Source organism: Piliocolobus tephrosceles, chromosome 15 (assembly GCF_002776525.5).
Source record: "Piliocolobus tephrosceles isolate RC106 chromosome 15, ASM277652v3, whole genome shotgun sequence".
Classification (NCBI taxonomy): Eukaryota; Metazoa; Chordata; class Mammalia; order Primates; family Cercopithecidae; genus Piliocolobus; species Piliocolobus tephrosceles.
Window position 1 is genome coordinate 101,844,629 of NC_045448.1, and position 20,708 is coordinate 101,865,336.

General features: G+C 40.9%; 1 protein-coding gene across 1 annotated transcript in view; it reads right to left on the minus strand.

Annotated features, from left to right (window-relative positions):
• The window catches only part of SLC9A2 (solute carrier family 9 member A2), an 89,234-nt gene that overhangs the window by 26,190 nt on the left and 42,336 nt on the right, over positions 1-20,708 (minus strand). The window contains exons 3-5 of the mRNA XM_023211324.1: positions 19,645-19,895; positions 2,177-2,394; positions 1,326-1,528 (exon numbers count right to left, since the gene is read on the minus strand). Of these exons, the coding sequence (XP_023067092.1) occupies positions 1,326-1,528; positions 2,177-2,394; positions 19,645-19,895 (672 nt within the window). The remainder of the gene's footprint in view (positions 1-1,325; positions 1,529-2,176; positions 2,395-19,644; positions 19,896-20,708) is intronic.

Consider the following 20,708-nt stretch of genomic DNA (forward strand, 5'->3'; position numbering starts at 1 on the left):
GGAGTCCTGAGTGACGCCTCTTTCCCTCACAACATGTCTAACCCATCAGGGAATCCCATAGGTTGCTCCATCAGAAAGTATTCTAGGATCTTACCACTTCTCACCAACTGAACTTCCACCAGCCTGGTCCTGCCTGGTGACTGCAGGGCTTCCATGCTGGATTCCCATATCCACCCTTTCCTCGCAACAGTCTATTCACAACACAGTAGCCAGGGTGATCCTTTTACAAAGGAAGTCAGAACATATCAGGGATCTGCATGACACTTTCTAATGGCTCCCATTTCACTTGGAGAAGAGCCAAGCTTCATACACTGGCCTGCACGGCCCTGCGTGATGTTGGACTCCAGAACCTGCCTCACCTCATTCTCCTACACTCCACACCACATTCTGTGGCACTCCGCCACACTGGCCAAGAGCACACTGCCTTCAGAACACACCTGATCCCTCAGCCCATTTGCCTGAGATGTTCTTGGGCTTAGCTAATTCCTCCACCTTCTGCACGCCTTTGCTCAAATCTCATTTTTCTTGCTGTTCCTTTTAATGACCATTTGATGTTGGAATTGTAGCGTTTCCCCCACCACTTTACCCTCATCATGCTTGACTCCTTACTCTATCCTTATTATATAACAATTTTCACCTTCTAACATGCTCTGTGATTTACTTGTGTTTCTTGTCTAGTGCTACCAACCCCTCTGAAATGTAAGCTCTGCAGCAGGGACAGGGATCTTTATATGTTCTGGCTCCTAGAGCACTGCCTGGCACTTAGCACGAGTCCAGTAAATATTTAATAAATGAATATCTGCAAAATATAATCTTCTAAGAGTTGGCATCTTAACTTAAAGAGATTGATTAGTTTGGAAAGTAGGGATCTGGACACAGGCCCGCCATACTTTCTGCCTCCCACTATTAAACGTGCATTCATCCTTTCTTCATTTCAGGGGAGTCACCGCTAGGCAGTCAACTCATGGGGGTCAAATAGCTGTTGGAAGGTCATATGCACAACTAGCATTTAACAAGTGCATTCGCTAAGTAAGAAAAATAATAAGCATTAGCAAGTGCAGTTCCTAAGTTTCCAGTCCTAAGATTAGAGCAGTTAGTTTAGTTTCCTTAAATAATAATTTCTCTGTGTAGGCCAAGTGACCAAATTGGACTCTCTAAGGCCCCTCAACAATCTAGTGACATGAACCCAGACAGGAAATATCATTTTCCCTAGTAACTAACTACCAAAGTTTCAACACACCTTTGCTATTTTGCATCCTGTAAACAGAATCCAATATTCTGAACAATATTTTTTGGCCTCCTGGTAAAGGGATTACTGTACTCACCAGAATGAAGACAGTAAAGAATATGACAACAATGGCAGCCGTAATAAACAGCTTTTTCCGAGGAAACACAGCAGCAGGAAGGAGAAACACTAGTGCAAAACAGATGGCACCTCGCAGTCCTCCATAGGCAATGATGAACTGATCCTTGAAGGTCAGGGGAATGGTCCGGAACCTATTAATGACCTGAGTCAGGACAAAGACACCTGCAAAGAAAGAAAACCCAAGAGGAAACAGACTGGGTGACTCCAGAATATGAAAACACATAGACTCATTTTCTGTGCTTCTGCGACAGGGACAAAGGATTTAAGAATAGGCCCCAACGTCTTTCCCCTTTTTCTCCGTCTTGCTAGTAATACCAGGTTCTGGGTCTTTGATGTTGTTCCAGGATCATGGGTGAAAATGTGAAATCAGACAAGACAAGACAAACTAATCTGACTTATAACAAAGGCATGAAGATACTCAGAGAAGAAAAGAATATATCAGGAAGGGGCGAGAAGAGCAAGAGAGAGAGAAGATGAAGAGGCCAATGAGGAAGGGAAGGGGAAGAGGAAGAGGCAGAGGAAGGTGAGAAGGAAGAGGAGGAAAAAGAGAAACAGGAGGACAAGGAAGAAGATAATAGGGAAGAGGAGGAAGGAAATGAGAAAGCAGAAGAAAAGGAGGAAGAGGAGGGTGTAGGAGAGAAAAAAGTAAAGGAGGAAGAGGAAGAAGAGGAGGAAGAAGTAGGTAAGAAAGAAGAAGAAATTAAGCAGATAAAAAAGAAGCCTCAACAGTGGAAAGGGAGTGACAAAAGGAAAGCCCCATTCAATGAGTGAGTGTCACATATGTCCATTTAGCAAACAAGAACTCATTACCCAGGGCTCGCCAGATGAGGCAGAAGGCCAGGGTGAAGCAGACGAAGGCCCAGTTCCACTCGTGATTCTTGCCCACGGTGGACACGCCCATGAAGATGAAGATCAAGGTCTCACTGACGCTGCTCAGCATCTTCATGAAGTACTTGATGGTCGTGTAGGATTTTTGAGATACATTTTCTTCCACGTACTTATTCATAGTCATGGCACAAGCAGTGATTCTGAAAGACAAGATTCAGCTTCTCTTGAAACCTAACAATGATCCTAATCAGAATGCAAGAGATAGCACTTAAGAGCTAAATTATGGCTCTACTCTTCTGCCCAAGACTACAACATCATCGAATGATTTTTAGAGGTGAATGTGATTTGCATGTAAACCTTGGAAATCCTACAATCTCTGGAGGTCTTCTTTAGCAACCCTGGCTGAACTACTCTGCTCCGCTCAGCGTTCTGGTCCCTCAATTCCCTTACCCCAGATTCATGCTTAAAGGTCTATGGACGTCGACACCATTAGCTCTCCTTTCTGTATCTCAGATAAAACAAGTCCAAAATAAATTTGAAACTCATTATCTTTCTGTAAACTGATGTATTTTCCCACATATGCCCTGTTCCTCTATTATCTAAAAGGATTCTATTGTATAAAATCCTAAACTTGAAAATGGGCTTGTATTAGACTTCTCTCCCTGTCACCTCAGTAGCCCCCCGCCATATTATTGGTCCACAACTGTTTTCGATTCTTCATTCTGAATATCTCTTAGACCCACTCACTTCTTGTTGTCCTTAATTCTGAGTCTCATTTCTATGTATCTGTTGTATCCACTTCTGGGAAATTCAAAAGGTTTTAACAGGCTCTGAGAATTCCTAAAGCAAAGAAACTGTTTTGCTTGTTCTCCCCAGTATTTCCAAAACTTTGAGACCACAGAGCCCTTTATTCCCACTCTCATGATATCTACTGGAATATGGCACCTGTAGAAAAGGAAGGGCTCCAGGATCAGGTCCACACTCCTGAAGCTCTTCACACACTTCCCTCAGTGGAGAATTCCAGTTTCACATCTGCCCTCTCTCCACCTGGGCACACACCATGTGCCTCCACTGTATGGAATTGCCCAACCTCAACTTGTTCTTTACTGTCTTCTTGCCTTGCTACACAAGTGGTTCCCTCTCTGTCGAGGACGCTACCCCTGATCAACTCAGATGCCACCCAGAGAGGGGAATTTAGGATGGGCTTAGTGACAGCTCATGGTAGGTCCGGTCTAAGGAGACACAGTTACTATAAAGTACCAAAAGAATTTCATTACACAGGTCCTATAGAATGAAACAGGAGGATGGGATTAGAGGGAGCCACCCTGCCTTCCATAAGTGGTAACCATGCCATAAGCTGAATACTGATGATGATTTGCAAATTTTCCAGCATTCTCGTAACTCCAGCACTACAGTGACCCTAGTTCAGCTCCTGCTACTCCCATCCTGTGGTCCTCCTCACTCTGAGAAGACTTCTGCTGTCTTAAAGAAATCTGAAACTCTTATGTGAGCATAAGAATAGGTAGAAGAATGCAAACCTAAGCGTCCTCTGAAACCTAAACAGATAACCGCAAAGACCTCTCATTGCAAAGAACACATCTGTTGTTCACATAGAAAACAAATGCAGGTATATTTATTTTTGTGCCCCTTATTAAAACAAAACAAAGACTCCATCAATCTAAGGACCACGCATTGAGCCACCATGTCACTGTCCCCAGTAAGTATCTCTTTTAGATTTCTGTAAGTGAAGAATGTATAATTTATGTGGTTTCCCAAAAGAAGGAATGGCCTTATAAAATGTGATAATAAAATTCAACAGCTATAAAACAGCTATAAACACATGGCAAAGCCTCGGAATAGTTGAAGACTCATATAAAAACAGTCAATCTTCAGAGAACCTTTAATTTGTGCCAGGTACTGTGCAAACATATTGAATGGATTATGTCAGTTAAACCTTATAACAAGTTTATGAGCAAGTTCTGTTATCATTCCTGTGCTTACAGATGGGAGAACAAAGGCAGACAGAGGTTCAATTATGTAAGATTCCAGTGCTAATAAATGTCGGTGCCAGGGTATGAATCTGGGCAATCTGATTTAAAGACAGTACTGGGTCAGGCATGGTGGCTCACAACTGTCATCTCAGCACTTTGGGAGGCCGAGGCAAGAGGATCGCTTGGGCCCAGGAGTTTAAGTCCAGCCTACGCAAAATGAGACCTCGTCTCTACAGAAACAAAGCCAGCGCTGTGGAGGACTTAATCCTCACCCTTTCCACATTCTCATTGAGCCCCACAAGCTCTGATGGGAAGGAGGTCTTCCCTGCCCACCAAGCTGTGGCTTATCCTTTCTCAAGCACAAGACTGTTTATGTCCCTCTCCTGTGGCTGCTATAAGAAATAACCACAAACTGAGTGGCTTCAAGCAATGCACATTTACCATCTTGCACTTCCAGAGGTCAGAAGTCCAAAATCACATGAGTGGGCTAACATCAAGATGGTGACAAAGCTTTTTCCTTCTGGAGGCTCTAGGGGAGAATCTGTCCCCTGCCTTCACTAGTTTCTAGAGCCACCTGCATTCCTTGGCTCTTGCCACATCCCTCTGATCTCTGCTTCCCTAGCCACATCTTCTCTGAGTCTGACTCTCCTACTCCCTGTCATAGGGGTTCTTATGATTATATCAAGGCCACCCAGGTATTCCAATGGAATCTCCCCATCTCAGGATTCTCACCTAATCACATCCACAAAGTCGCGTTGGCCATAGAAGGTAACATATCAGCAGGTTCCAGGGATTAGGATGTGGACATCTTTGGGGACATCTTTGAGGCCACTATTCTACCCTTCCAGGTTGCATTCTCCTCCCCCTAAACTGTATCCTGAACCAAGTGCATGGCCCAGATGAACATGACCTCTGCTGCTTGCATGCAATTAGGTGACAGAAACTAATGGGAGCTCTGTCACACTGACTTGACGTGAAATCCTAGAACCTCCTCCAGCAGGCAGTAGGAACTGGGAGAACAAGCTGGAAAGTGGCATCTGTCCCAGTAAGCCAATATCAGGCATCTTGCCAGCGCTCCCCCAGATACAAATCACTGGTTACCCACATTTCTGAAAATCTTCATCTTTCATATTTTGGCTTAATTTTTCTTTAACTAGACTTTAAAAAGTAAGATTTCTCCAATACAAAGTAATGAAGGCAATAGATTAGATTAAGAATCTGAATTATAACATGTTTTATATATATAAAAAAAGACATGTATACAGAAACACACACTAATGAGCCTTTCAAGAATGTTGCTTTTTTAGGTACTTCATGTAGTGGATAAAAATGTTGCCAGGTAGAAAATTTATAGTAAAAGTAATTTATAATGGACATATTGTTTTTTTAAATTCTCTAATCCTATACAAAAGATACTTCAAAAGGGTTTCATTATAAAGCACTTTAACTGATAGACAAATTTGGAAATAAATGAACACCAAAGTAGCCACTACCCAGCCTTCTCCAGTCACTTGTATTTTTTAAAACAAAATGTCATCTATAGAGTGGAAACATCAGCGGTAGAGTTGATTCCTCATATTAACCCCATCCCCTTCTCTCCCTCTTGAGTTGATTGTTTTGAATCATTCAAAAATGTAACTTTAAAAGGCTGATGAATAGTGTTTTTCTAAACGTTCTAAACATTTCCCTCTGAAATTATGTTCCTATCATTCATTGGGCAAAAAGTAAACCATGCAGGCAAAAAGTAATCTCCAGTTTATTACATGAGCAATTTAACAATTTCTATTTAGAAACAATTAAAATATAGCTTTGGTGGCTGGGCACGGTGGCTCATGCCTGTAGTCCCAGCACTTTGGGAGGCCCAGGCAGGTGGATCACAAGGTCAGGAGATTGAAACCATCCTGGCTAACATGGTGAAACCCCATCTCTACTAAAAATAAAAAAAATTAGCCAGGTGTGGTGGCAGGCACCTGTAGTCCCAGCTACTTGGGAGGCTGAGACAGGAGAATGGCATGAACCCAGGAGGCAGAGCTTGCAGTGAGCTGAGATCACACCACTGCACTCCAGCCTGGGCGACAGAGCAAGACTCTGTCTCAAAAAAAATATATATAGCTTTGGTGTAGGAATAAAACATGAATTAATTTAACATGAATGTCCATGGGATCATTTTCCATTGCTTTGTATCCTTAACACGATATCAGGAGTGATGCTCAGAGTAGCCAGACACCTTGCTGTAACTCAATGAAGTTTCCTACCAGCCTCAGTGAGACACTGAACAGGAAGAAAGAATGCCCTGGGTGGGTACCACAGGCCCTAGCATCTGGTAGTGTCCTGTTCAGGAAGCCTGTGCATGTCTGTGGCACTGAGGCACCTGAGGGGCTGGGGAAAATACTCCCAAAGTTCCCATTCTGCCATGTACAACTTGAGTCACCTGGCCTCTCAAGCAAAGGTCTGGAGGTGTTTTTATTGCAAAGAGATTTTTTTGTTGTTGCAGTGTACTCTGACCTGAAGTAAAACCACCTCACCTTCAAAAACATCAGAAGTATACAAACTACAAATGAGCTAGTCTGCCTTCCACTAGAGAGGTACAGGCAAAACGGCCTCTTACGGATAGAAAGAATGAAACCATCGCTGCCCACTCCACCAGGTCATCTTCTAGCGCTGAGAGTCATCACCATCACAGTATATACATATGAGTCTCTGTTTCTCTAAAAGAATCACAAGAAACTTACAGAGGTGGCGAATGATGCAGGATAGTATCAGACTGCCCTTGGCCTTACTGGGTTTGAAGTTTGTGGCCAGGAGAGTCCTTGGGTACGATATCACATCACAGCATTATCACAGTGCCACCACACTATCAAGAGAGGAGATTTCTTCCTTCATCACATGAACACATGAGGATTTCATGTCTGAAGTCCACAGCCTCATATCCTCATTCTGTGTCATCAGTATGACATTGTCCCCGACAAAACAGCAGCCTAAATAGATTCTTAATATTATAGAAAATTCTGGTTAAGTTTCTTAATTCTAAAGCTTCAAAATAAAACTACTGGCCTTCAATATTCCTAGTACGCCCTTACTTTTATTAGCTCATGTCATTGAATCATCTTTCCCCCCTCCTTTTCATGCATGTCTCTCTCTCTTTGTTTTAATTTCCATACCTAGTTAATATGATTGAGAAGTGCAATTTAACATCAACCAACATTTTCTGAGCATCCATTCTGAGCCAAATTCTGTGCTGGGATCTAGGAAGGTGAAAGCAAGACTCAATTTCTGCCTTCAAGAGTTCACAGTCTAAGGGAAGAAATAGACACAAAGAGATCATCGGAACACAACACTGTACGTGCTAGAATGAGGAAAGGGAAGATGCTGTGGAAGTGCAGGACAGCAAAGGGTGACTTCTGCCACAAAAGAGGACATTTGAGCAACATCTTCATGGACAATCTCACCTATCAGGAAAAAGAGGAAGTGAGTAATTCAGGGAAAAGCAGCAGCCATATGCAAAGACATAAAAGAAATAAGCAGGGTGGTGCATTCAGGAAACTGCCAAATGATTCTGTTCGCTGGAGGAGGGGAAGATGAAAATGTTAAGAGATGAGGATGCAAGAAGTTAGGGCTCAATGACACTGTTATACTGAATGCTTAGGAGTTTTAACTTTATAGGCTGGAGAGAAAAATGAGAAATTATAATTTCAATCACATAATTAATGTCTATCTCCCCAACCTAACTGGACGCTCCATGAGGAAAAAGAAAAGTGTGGCCAATGCTTAGCATAGTGTCTGGCATGTATTTTGCATCAATGACTGCATGGATGAATCATTAATTGGAATGGTGGTGCAATATGAATATATTTGCTCTGTATCCATTGCCCATTTCACATTCCAAAGCATGCCCAGATTTCGATAGGTCTCAGGCTCCATTCTGTAGGACAGTGTGGAGACGAGGCATGCACAGAATTCACAGATGTACCCTGCCATGTTATTATCCTGTACCACTTTAACATAAATGTGTGGTGATTATCACCAATTGAGAGACAGAGAAGGGAGAGCACTGTAATTAGTGGTTTTCTCCTACACCAGCAATTGAGGTTTTCTTTATCAGTATATCAATCAAAACACAGTGTAGGACAATTCAGGCCAGCTATAGACACTACCTCAAAAGAGGTTTTTTTTTGTTTTGTTTTGTTTTTTTTTTCCTGGAGAGGATGGGGTGGAAATAGACTTTCCTTTCTACTTGAATGATTTGTCATTTGACTATTTTCTGAATAGAAAATTCGAACAGATACTTTTTTTCTGTATTACTCCATGACTCCATTATTAACCTGCTTTCTACAGATATTTATTTCTTTTCTACCAGAATGTATGCTTTGAGACTATGGACTAATGCTTAGCATGGTCTGTGCCTATGGTGGTACCAAGTACAAGTTCAATTAATGCTTGCTAAGTCTAGTTTAATGAAGATCCAGAGTGCTTTATCTACAATCTGAACTCTGTAGAATTAACCAATTAAGCAAAATTATTTTGCTCCCATTCCATATGATATTAAAAAGTATGAATTCAATTGCAAGAAAATATCACCCAAATAATATTTGTATATTCTCAATTAAGGCTTTGCCAAATATGAAAGCATATTCCACTAATCAGTGCCAAGCATATGCAACGATGAAGATCAATTAAAAAGCTTTTTCTGTATTGATTAAAGCCAGGTCTTGTGGTGACTCAGGGCACGTTGCATGCTCTCAGAATAAAGTACTCACTCAAGTGAGGTAAATTAAATTATTCCAGGGCATGAATGTACTATACGGTGAATTGCTTCTTCCAGAAAACCTGACAGCCAAGAGAAACAGAGTTTGACATATGAGAAAATGCAAACAACAATTGTTTTTAAAACAGGATCCAAGCATAAAAACTGAACTATCTTTTTTTTAAACATCAAAAATGAAATGTAAATTGAAACTGTCATAAATCTTGGATTAATCATGAAGCCTTGTCCATTGCATAAATTCTCTGCAACTTTTTTCTCCTGAAAAACTGCTTTCAATTCAATTCAACTAACATTTAGAGACCACTTATTGGCACCTAAAGCAACTCTGGTTACCTGGAGAGAGAACATCAAAGGATCACAACTCAATGTCAACAGCGTCATGAAGCACAGGTGTCAAGTGTCGCATGGAGTCTACCCAGTCTAGCTGGGGAGTGTTAAGAAAAGCCTCAGAGAAGCAGGAAGATTTGACCAACATTTTGATGATGGAATTAAGGTTTTCCAGGTGGAGGACTCCTGGTCAATGTTGGAGGTGGGCTACAGGTGGGGCCTGGGTATGTGAAACCTGCATGCAACAATCCTGCACCAGATATACACACAGAGTACTTTGTGGTTCTACATGAGTCCTAGAAACATCAGCATGAGTTGCTGCTTTCTGGAAGTTCTTACGGCTACTAGCAAGTATATTAGAGCAGTATGGTCTGTGAACCACGTGTAAATGTTGGAAAACTACAAATGCCTGTGCCCCATCCAAGGCCTATATCAGAATCTCTGACTGAGGCCTGGGATTCTGTCCATGAAATGACATTTCCAGGTGATTCCTAAACACATTAACGTTTAAGGACAGGAAATGGGAGTATAGGCAGAGGGCTCCAAAGAGGAAGGAGAAATGAGAAAAAAAAGCTGAAATTTGGGTCATTTTATTTAAAGTTGTATTGGAGGGTGAGCATAAGGGTTAACATGGGATTTGAGGAGTAATGTGGATTTAACTACATTTGCCAACTATTCTTCCTTCCCTGTCTCTCAGTTTTTATGACTTGGATCTAGGTGCAAGTCCCTGTGTTCTCTTGCCTAGACTGGTTAGTGTGCAGGCATCTTCACATATTTCTTTTTCCTGCCTGAGTCTCTACTTAGGTACCTTATCCCTGCTGACAGCAGCATTTCCTGATCCTCCTCCTTAATCAAGGATTCCTCAGCCTTAGGGCAGCCAGTCAGACTGGGGCCATGACCTACAGCTTTCACCCAGAGTACCATGAAAACTTTAATAGTTGTAAGCGTCATGATGTAAAAAAGTTTTGGAAGCACTCTGATCATATATTTATCATAAAACAGAAATACAATTGTGTCACTTCTCCTTAAAGATTCCAAAGCCTCTCACCTGCCTATAGCACACAACAGGTCAGGCAAGACCAGGGGCCCCTCCTTCTCACCAACCTAGAGTTCAGTTCACCTTGGAGCCTTCAATTACACCTCTGCCTCTACCCAAAATGTCCCTCTTTTCGTCAATGAGGCTTCAACCCAAGCATCATCAACATGATCATCCCAGTATACTTTACTATAAAGGATTGAGCTTTCCTTGCTAACTTGTAGTCAACACAGATTGGGATGGCAGTCTGACTCAAAGTGAGTTTAAGTTCACTGCCTTATTCTGGCAACACACCCTCCTTCTCATGTCACAGGGCTGGTCATGTGACACAGTCTGATCCCATGACAGTTCTCCAAACCCCAGGGCCAATCACAGTGCTTGCTCTGAAATGTTTTCTAACAGGACCTGGCAGGGTAGATCTCACTTTACTCTTCAGTGACAGAGTTGCAGAGATATAAAACTTGATTTGTCTGTGACCCCGGTTTCATGCTTTGGAGATGACTAACCAACTAAAAGGAAGCCTTCTCACGAAGGGACAGAAAGTTAACAGAGAGAAGTACTTAGGCAGACATAGGAGTCCCTTGTCCTATCACCCTAAGGCCAAACCCCACCAGTCCTCTCAAAAATGTACTTATTTACATGAGCCAGGAAATCCCTCCTTTCTGACTTAAACTGGTTTGAGTTTGGCTTCCTTCATTAACACAGAGCTTCACTCTATTGTTTCAGCCAGGCTCCTGACTACAAAAATGCCTGGTGACTCAAGGTACGTCAAATAACGGGGGATTAACGGTGAGGACACAAGTGGAAAGACAGAATCGGGGCCACTTGGCCCGGTGCCCTGGGAATACTGACAAAGTCAGACCTCACGTTTGATTGAGGTAAGGGAAGTGGCAGCAGCAGGAGCGAGTACATAAAAGAAATGCTACAGCATCTAGAGGAGCTGCAGGCAGCCTCTCCTCGCCCCAGAAGCCAACACAGGAGGGCCTGGGGTTCACACCAGGCCAGTGTCCTCCCCTGTCCAGAGAATTGCTCAGAAGTAAACTGAGGTTTGTTCAAGCACGGAGAAAGAATAATGGGTTCTCCTTGGGACACATATCATGTCAAGGAAGAGCCAACCTTAACCTCCATAGCTGTATTCCTGGCTCTAACTTCCTCACGCAGGGGCTGAAACACTGATTTAATCCATGTGTCCAAGCGTGTCATATTCAGGAGTACTAGCTGGGTGCTAAGTATACATTTCATTTCAGGTTTTCTGAAAAAAATTTTATTAAAAAAGAAAAAGTATTTATTTCTCAGCAATTATACATTTCTGACTTATTATCTTGTTTTACATTTTGGCCTACACATTACCAGAAAGTAATATCATTTCCTACAATATTCTTGAAATACAGGCCAGAAGGGATATCATCATTTCTAAAAAATAAACATAAAGAACAGTCAAGAAGCAGTCCAAAAAGCAAAGTGATTGCAGCATTTTCAGTTACACAAAAATATCCACTCTTCAAATAGATTTGGAAGAATCAGTTCTTAATTCGGGAGCGAATTGTTAAAGTTTTGTGTAACTTAAAGTTGGCAAGGAAATATCAACTTTTTTCTTGTCTAAAGGATACCTCTAAAATCTACCCTGTTATCTGCACTGAAGGAGAAAAGCAATGGTATTATTCATCCTAATAACCAAAAAAGCAATTATCAATATCCTATCTTTTTAGCTAAATATTCTAAGAATGCAGTGAATTGATTTTCATAAGCCAGTCAAGTACAGCATCTATTGGATTTATTATGCATTGTACCAATTTTTCCTAGAAAATAAGTTTTTTCTGCTTGTGTTTCACTTAAACTTATATAAGTACCTGATATATTAATTATTCCTTTAGTACCCTGACCACTTGATAAACACCAGAAGACACTGCGACACAGGTGACAAGTTGAGGGAAGACTGACTGGCTTCATAATGTATTCCTGATAATCTTCAAGAATGGAATACATAATCTTACTTAGCATGAGTTTTGTTTGATTTTTTTTTCCTCCATCAAAAATCAATATCTTTTGACATTAGCTAGAATAAAGACCTATAGACCTCAATGTAGAGGCTCTATTGATCTTCAGTCAGTCTGCAGAGTAAATACAGATGAAAACAGAGATGAAAACAATGTCTTTAATGTTGTTTTATCTCTAAGAAGATGAGGCAAGAAAATATAATGTTTCGAATACTGACTATTGTCTAAGTTTACAAATTCAATTTGCAAAATATATACATTATCTCAACCCAGGGAATCTGTTTTAAAGTACGTTGCTCATTCCTGCAGGAGCCACAGCTTTCCCTCGCACTTTAGATTTTGAGGATGTTTATATCCAAACCCCCAAACGTGGACCTAGGGAAACATTTTTCATTTTCACAAGGTGGCTTTAATTTGACATCTTAATTATCACAAGCCACTTCAGAAGGACCTCCAACTTCCCTTCAGTCTCTCCTTCCTTATTTTCTTTCTAAACTTCCCCATTCTCAAAGAAATGTTCTTTATAAAGAGCACAGTTATCGTGAGAGCGGGGAGAGCATTTCTCTTTCAGTCCTCCCACCTTTTCATGACCTATTTTTTTACCTTATCAAAAGGAATAAAACATATGTCACCAAGTCTTCAAATATCCAAGTAGAAAACACTAGTGGTGAGCACCACAGAACAGCAGTGTCTAGTAGGAATCATCGGAGCTGTATATGTAATCTGCAGTTTCCTAGTATTCACAGCGAAAGACATGAAAAGAAACTGAACGTAATTTTCAGAACATATTTATGTAACTCAACATGTCTAATACATTGTCATTTCAACATCAAATCAGTATAGAAATTACTAATGAGATATTCTAGAATCCGTTTTTTCCTACTCAGTCTTAAAAATCTGCTGTGTATTTTTTTATTTTTATTTATTTATTTTATTTTATTTTATTTATTTATTTATTTATTGAGATGGAGTCTTGCTCTGTTGCCCAGGCTATAGAGCAGTGGCACAATCTTGGCTCACTGCAACCTCCACCTCCCGGATTCAAGCAATTCTCCTACCTCAGCCTCCCGAGTAGCAGCTGGGATTACAGCCATCCACCACCATGCCCGGCTAATTTTTGTATTTTTAGTAGAGACAGGATTTCGGCATGTTTTCCAGGCTGGTCTCAAACTTCTGACCTCGAGTTATCCACCTGCCCCGGCCTCCCAGAGTGCTGGGATTACAAGCGTGAGCCACCGCACCCAGCCTCTGCTGTATATTTTAAACTTACAACACAACTCAATTCTCCTTTCAAGTGCTCAGAAGCTACACGAGGCTGGTGGCCACCCTACTGGGCAGGACCGAGGAAAGAAGTGACAGCTTACTATTTTTGTTCCTACTTCAAAGAACCAAGCAAATGCTAGGGTTCATCTATTGAATCTACTAAATTAAACAGCTTAAACCATAAACATAAATACAAATAATTTCATGAATTGTTTACATGTCTCTAGGTTAAGGTTGATAATTTCCAATTCCTTTCTGTCTTTACTCGTCTTACACTACAGTTCAGGCAAAGTTATACAATAGAAAATAAAAGATAATCATAAGCTTTTTGTTGCTTTCTTTGTTTTTCCTTTTTCCTGAATATGTCCAAGAAATTAAGGGGTATATGCGTTGTTTTTGTATCACTTAATTTCTAGCATCATTTTCCTACCTTTCCTCCTCCCACCCCAGCCTTATTTATGTTTGGGGTGATCATACCAGATTTTGAAGTGGTCAGTCTTGGCCAGTCAGAGCTATCAGTGAAAGCGTACACTATAATTAAAAGTAAAACTATTATTTGTCAAGGCGGTGTATGGTACAATGACCCAGTGAGAAAAGAGGAAACGGAGCCAGAGATCTAAGGCTCTAGTCTTGATTCCCCGCTTCCTTCTTTGTAAACTCTCTTCCTGCTCTTCTTTACACTTCAGGACATTGAGATGAGGGTCAGTTGGCATCATGTGTTCGAAAGCATGTTATAAACATGATATTAACATGATATAATGTTTTATGAATGTCCTACAATGTTGAACCGGTTATTCTGGCATCTAGGGCTATGGTTTAACACTCTTAGATCTTGAAGAGATGGTCTCCTAAATGCTACAAAGTGTGGGTAAACCAAGAGGCACTAGGAGAGTCAAAAAAAAAAAAAAAAGGCATGCTTTCCTATTTTTTCTCAAAACGTTAAACAGATGACAATTATCAGCTCCTACAAAGAAAAAGGATGAAGAGAGCATATGATCTTCACACCTTTACCAGTGACTACTTCAGTCCAGCAAGCTGGAGCTACTCCTGGATTTCATTCCTAAACCTATCATTCTGGAAATTCCCGTTGCAAATATACTTATTTACAGATTTGCATGGGATGTGCTGGGAGGTTTTTTGGTGGGGGGAGGGGATGTTGCACATAAACAGGACTGACCTGGTAACTGGGGATGCAGGGTCAGGTCTAATTCTCCACTGAGTCATCTTGACAGCCATGTTTTGTCCATCTGGGCCTTGATTTATTTATTCATAAGAATGAAACTAATCACCATATTCTACTTTCTTTGCAATAATGCTATGGGAATAATTAGCAATAAATAGTAAATACTTAGAAAGTACCCTTAAGGAAAGAAATACTAAGGAATTATTAATCCATCACAGCAGAACTAAAAAATATTGGTCACAGCCAGGGGCAGTGGCTCACACCTGTAATCCCAGCACTTTTGGAGGCCAAGGTGGGTGGGTCACGAAATCAGGAGCTCGAAACCATCCTGGCTAACATGGTGAAATCCCATCTCTACTAAAAGTACAAAAAAAAAAAAAAATTAGCCGGGTGTGGTTGCAGGGGCCTGTAGTCCTAGCTACTTGGGAGGCTGAGGTGGGAGAATGGCGTGAACCCAGGAGGCAGAGGTTGCAGTGAGCTGAGATCGTGCCACTGCACTCCAGCCTGGGTGACAGAGCGAGACTCCATTTCCAAAAATAAAAATAAAAATAAAATATTAAAAAATGGGCACTTACTCTCCTATCTGAAGGAGGAGTTAGCCATTTTCAAAATTTGCTGCTGTGGAGGCCAAGTACACCCTTCCCTCTTCAGGTCAGTGTGTTTCCAATGCCCCACTTATTAGAGCCCAGGGAACTGTTTAGGGTAGAAGGGGAAGATAAGAAAGGAGTCTGAAATCCAAAAGGGGATAACAAACTTTGGCTTAAGTTGATTTCTATAATGGCTCTGAATTTTAGTGATCGATTTATCCAACCGTTAGTGTCCTTAGGTAAAGAAAGTAAAATGAGGTAAAATACACCACTGTCCATAGGAATCATCAGTGCTTTGACTCTGAGCATTTTTCTGAGTATAAAGTTCAAAACACATGAGTCAAGGCAGGAATTGCTAAAATCAATAACTATTGGTCACCTCTCTTGCCCTGCTATAGTGCTTTGATACTCAAAAGTGTCCAGCGCTATTGATATGTGAAGCTTCTGGTTTAAAGGATGATGGAAACTTTCCCTTAACTCTATTTCTGGTGCTGTGGAAACTGAAACACACACGTATGCATACACAGGCGTATGCGCGCGCACACACACACACACACACAATTTCCCTATTGCCACAATTTATTCCAGTATAGAAATGAGTAGAAGAATGTTAGAAAACAAGGAATTGCATTTACCCTGTTAGTGTTTGAGTCTAAAACCCTTCTGAATATACAATAAAACATAAGTGTAAATCATTCCTTAACATTAAATTAGGTTTTGGGGTATTAGGAAGGACCACAAAGGGGAAACCAAATTTAAGACTGCTCAGAAGACATCTCTCCAAATATTTTGTAAGACAGAAGAAGACTTCACCTCATTATTTAATTTACTTGTCAGTAAAAAGCCTATAAAACCACAGTCTTATGATAAAGTTAAATAGCAGGAACAGTAGACTTTCACCATCTTTCCAAAGAAATCAAGATACTGAAATCCTGTCCAGCGCTTTCCTCTAAAAGCTTCCTTGCATTTTTAACCCAAACCAAAATCTTCTGTTACTCAGAAGATTGTTTCTTTTTCATTAGATTCATCTAGTAACTACCTGCTCATTAAGTAAGTGACATCCTTCTAGAACAGGCTGCCCAAGAGTCAACAAAGCTAATGTAGAGGGTTACAGGCTCTGAAAGGCAACATGAAGAGGACAGGAGAAGGAAGGACGGATGGAAGAAGGTGGAGGAGGGAGAGATGGAGGAGAGCAGGCAAAACTCAGGAAAGCCAAGTTTCACAACTGGGTTACAAATCATTACAGAGGCAGTTTAATCTTTCTGCCCACCCAGCAGCTGCCTATCCTATCTGCCTAGTTTCCTTTCTCAGGAGCTGCCCATTTCTCTTAAGAAAACAAGGGAAAGTCCTGAACATTCTCCGTACGTCAGGTGCCTTCACTCCCATTAACCTTAAAATTGGTTTATAAATGGTAGAAGAGAGAGTGCAATTAGTACAAAGTATGATAGGAATTTCTAAACTCGGTACAATTTAAGCCCAGAAAAAATGACTAGTTCTGTAAAAGAGGTGTGTGTAGATATGCATTTTAATTGCATCATTATGCTGTATCCCTTGGACTGAAGTAAATACAGTAATTACACACAAAGTGCACATAATGTACTTTAGAGCAGGGCAGGGCATGCACATCTGTGATCTACAGTGTAAGGAAGGAACACACACGGTCAGGTTTTGAATGGCATACTAATTACCCCACATTAGAAAAGAGGGTATCACTTCTGAGAACAAACACACCCCAATGTGAATGTGTACCTGCATTTGTCATGACAGAATAATGGGTGCACATGGTAATTTTGATGCAAAAATGCTTATATCACCGGTAATATCTTCTTTAAGGACCCATATTATTTCGGTATACTTTGAGCAATGACAATATTAGTTTAGTTTTTATTTTTTATTTTTTTGAGACCGAGTCTCAATCTGTTGTCTGGGGTGGAGTGCAGTGGTGTGATCTTGGTTCACTGTAATCTCCGCCTCCCAGTTCAAGTGATTCTCCTGCTTCAGCCTCCTGAGTAGCTGGGATTACAGACACGCACTACCATACCGGGCTAATTTTTGTATTTTTTTAGTAGAGACAGGGTTTCGCCATGCTGGCCAGGCTGGTCTCAAACTCCTGACCTCAAGTAATCCACCCACCTCATCCTCCCAAAGTGCTGGGATTAAAGGCATGAGCCACTGCACCTGGCCAATGACAATATTAGTTTAAATGTAATAAAAACATTTCCTCTACACTAAGTTGTCAAGAAAATCTTCAGTTTGAAGTTGGAAACAAAGGCCCACAAACCACAGCAGAGAATTACCTGTGCTATTTATCAGGAATATGTGGCCCTATTTGTCTCTTACTTCTGAATTAGTAATAAGTAAACCTGTAGCATAAGTAAACCTGTGATCCCATCTTCACAAGAGGCCAGTGACTTGATATAGCATAGGCCTTCCAAACCTTCCATCACCGACATCAGGGATGCACCAGGATTCCCACCCCATCCAATTCTTCAACTTCCCCCCATATGCTGGATCTTCAAGAACCCCAATTCCTGCCTGTGAACATCTGGCAAACTGACAAATTTACATAGCTCCTTTGTGGGTTCTAGAACTTTTACATATACTCAGACTTGCAATGCAATTCAAGGTTCTCATACCCTGACTCTCGCTAGAACAACACTGCTGGAAACTAGATACTAAGTCGCTCCCCTACACTCTTTTTAGAGACCTTATAACTAGTTGGTCATACATTTTCAATGACACTGGCCAAAGAACACTGAGGAAACTGGAAGTCATACAAATGATATGAATAGCAACCAGGAAGACATGAAACATTACTGGGTCAAACTAGATTAATGCGTTGCTTTATTTAGGTTTCTCTGTGAAACAGAAAACCACCCAACGTGTAACTCAGGGCTTTCATGACCCCAGGTTCCACTCTCTTTGTGTAGGGTGTCTTTGACTTCCTCTACCACCAACCTCATTTGCTTCTGATACAGACGTGCTGATAAACGGCAAAAGTCAAACTAGCCCCCAGTGAAACAATCATCTTAATCAGAATGGAAGAGAAAATTTCAGGAAGATCTAGGCTTATGCTTATAGCTGCAAAATTCTAAATATGTATGGCAGGTCCTAGCATTTAGCCTAGTGCATATGGAGCTGTAAATGCATATTTGTCAAAGTAAAAAAAAAAAAATGTAAAAGCATTCCGTTACTAAGTATTTCTCAATGATCGTATATAGGGTCTTACCATAATAGAATAGAAGCTTCTTTTTGGAAGCTACAAAAACATCCACACCCAATGAGCAGCCTCCTTCAAAGTGATCCTCCAAATGCTAAAACAGGATTCAAACTCCATCATTCGTCAGCCTACTTGTCTAACTTCTCAAACACTTCCTTCAGAACCAGTTAGTGCATGAGACACTAACCATATCTTTAGTAAATAAATAATTCCTGGCTTTAAACATTTCCTGCTTTATAATCCTGCATCTTTGTTTAAACAGCTAAACTGAAATTGCGTGGTCACAACTCTTATTTTGCTTTGAATGACTAAGCTGTTATCCCAAATCAAATCTACCATTCAAAGTATTTCTATGACTAAGGTTATGCCAATGAATATCCATGTGCCATTCCAGAGCTCCAAGAACAGCTTGGGATGTGACTTTGTTGGAATAAGCTTATAGGTTCCCACATGGACTACCCTGATTGGGCATCAAACTCATACAATTCTTGGTGCCTGACCAAGATCCACCCCAACAGTTTACGGTCATATATTTCATGAGACCCAGAAGAATGTTTAAGCAACTTTCTATCTGAGCAACAAATCATGGTAGCATAAGTTTTGCTGATACATATTTCCATTTCTTTGTAACAAAATGTAAGAAAATCTTTTTTTTTTTTTTTTGAGACGGAGTCTCGCTGTATCATCCAGGCTGGAGTGCGGTGGCACAATCTCGGCTCACTGCAAGCTCCGCCTCCCGGGTTCACGCCACCTCCTGCCTCAGCCTCCTGAGTAGCTGGGACTACAGGTGCCCACGACCACGCCCGACTAACTTTTTGTGTTTTTAGTAGAAACGGGGTTCCACCGTGTTAGCCAAGATGGTCTCGATCTCCTGACCTTGTGATCCACCCGCCTCGGCATCCCAAAGTGCTGGGATTACAGGCGTAAGCCACCGCATCTGACTGAAAAATATATTTTTAATTGTTCTTAAAAGAATAAGAAAACCTAGTGTTTCATATAACTTATTCAACTTTAGTATCTTAGCTGAGAATGCGTGCAGTGAAATGTCATCATCGAGCACTTTTAACAAAGAATTACTTACGCCATGATGCCCGAGAGGTGAAACATTTCGGCTGTGATGTAGGACAAATAACTGTACAGGAAAACAAAGAGTGGCTCGATCACTCGGATATTATGGGTGAATCGAGTAGTAAATGCCGCTATAAAGCCCAGGAAGATGCCAATCAGCACCCCACCGATTCCCACAACAAAGAAGTTCGCGATTCCTGCAAACACATCAATGGTCTCAATGGTTTTCATCTGGCAAAACGACTTGAACAAGTTGTACAGGACCTGCAGGAAAAAGAAAACACCTTGTCAAGACCCTTTCGAATTTCCCCATTATCACTCTGGGACAAACACATCTACCTGGCCTTCTAATAAGGACATTTCTTCTGTGTACCCAAGTAGGAAAGTGACAATCATTGTGTATTCGTTTGTCTCGTATTTTAATACCATAGCTTTAAACTAACCAAAAAAACCTTTCAATAAAAGTGAGTTGTCAGGGAATTTATTTCTAAAAGTAAGGGAGAGGCAATTTCAAAGTCATTGCATAGCTTATTCCAAAAACATTATTTTTTCCAGATATCATCTGAAAGATTATTTTAAAATATTTGTTTGCCATCCAGCACACCCAGCTCATGTTACCATTGCTTGGTAAGTAATATGACAGCGAGAAAGCCTATCAGTGCTGCTGTGAACACATTTACCTTATAAGGTCCTATTGTGGAACCACATGACAGAAGTGACCCACGCATCAGGACAGGTACCCAGGATGAGTCAGTCATCCTCCCAGGTCACCAGTTCCTCACTCCACACTCCACCTCCTCCCCCACCCACACATACATGTCTGGTGTAACTGAGACACACCCGACACACCAAAAGGAATTTTCTTCAAGCAAAGAGGCAGCAAACTCGTGTGTGTGTGTGTGTGTGTGTGTGTGTGTGCATCTGCCTAGGTTTTCTTATTCCTTAAGAATAATTTAAAATAGATTTATCTTACATTTTGTTACAAAGAAATGGAAATGCACATCAGCAAAACTTCATGCTATAATGAGAGTGCTCTGTTGTTCTTTTTTCTTTTTTTTCTTTTTTTTTTTTTTTTTT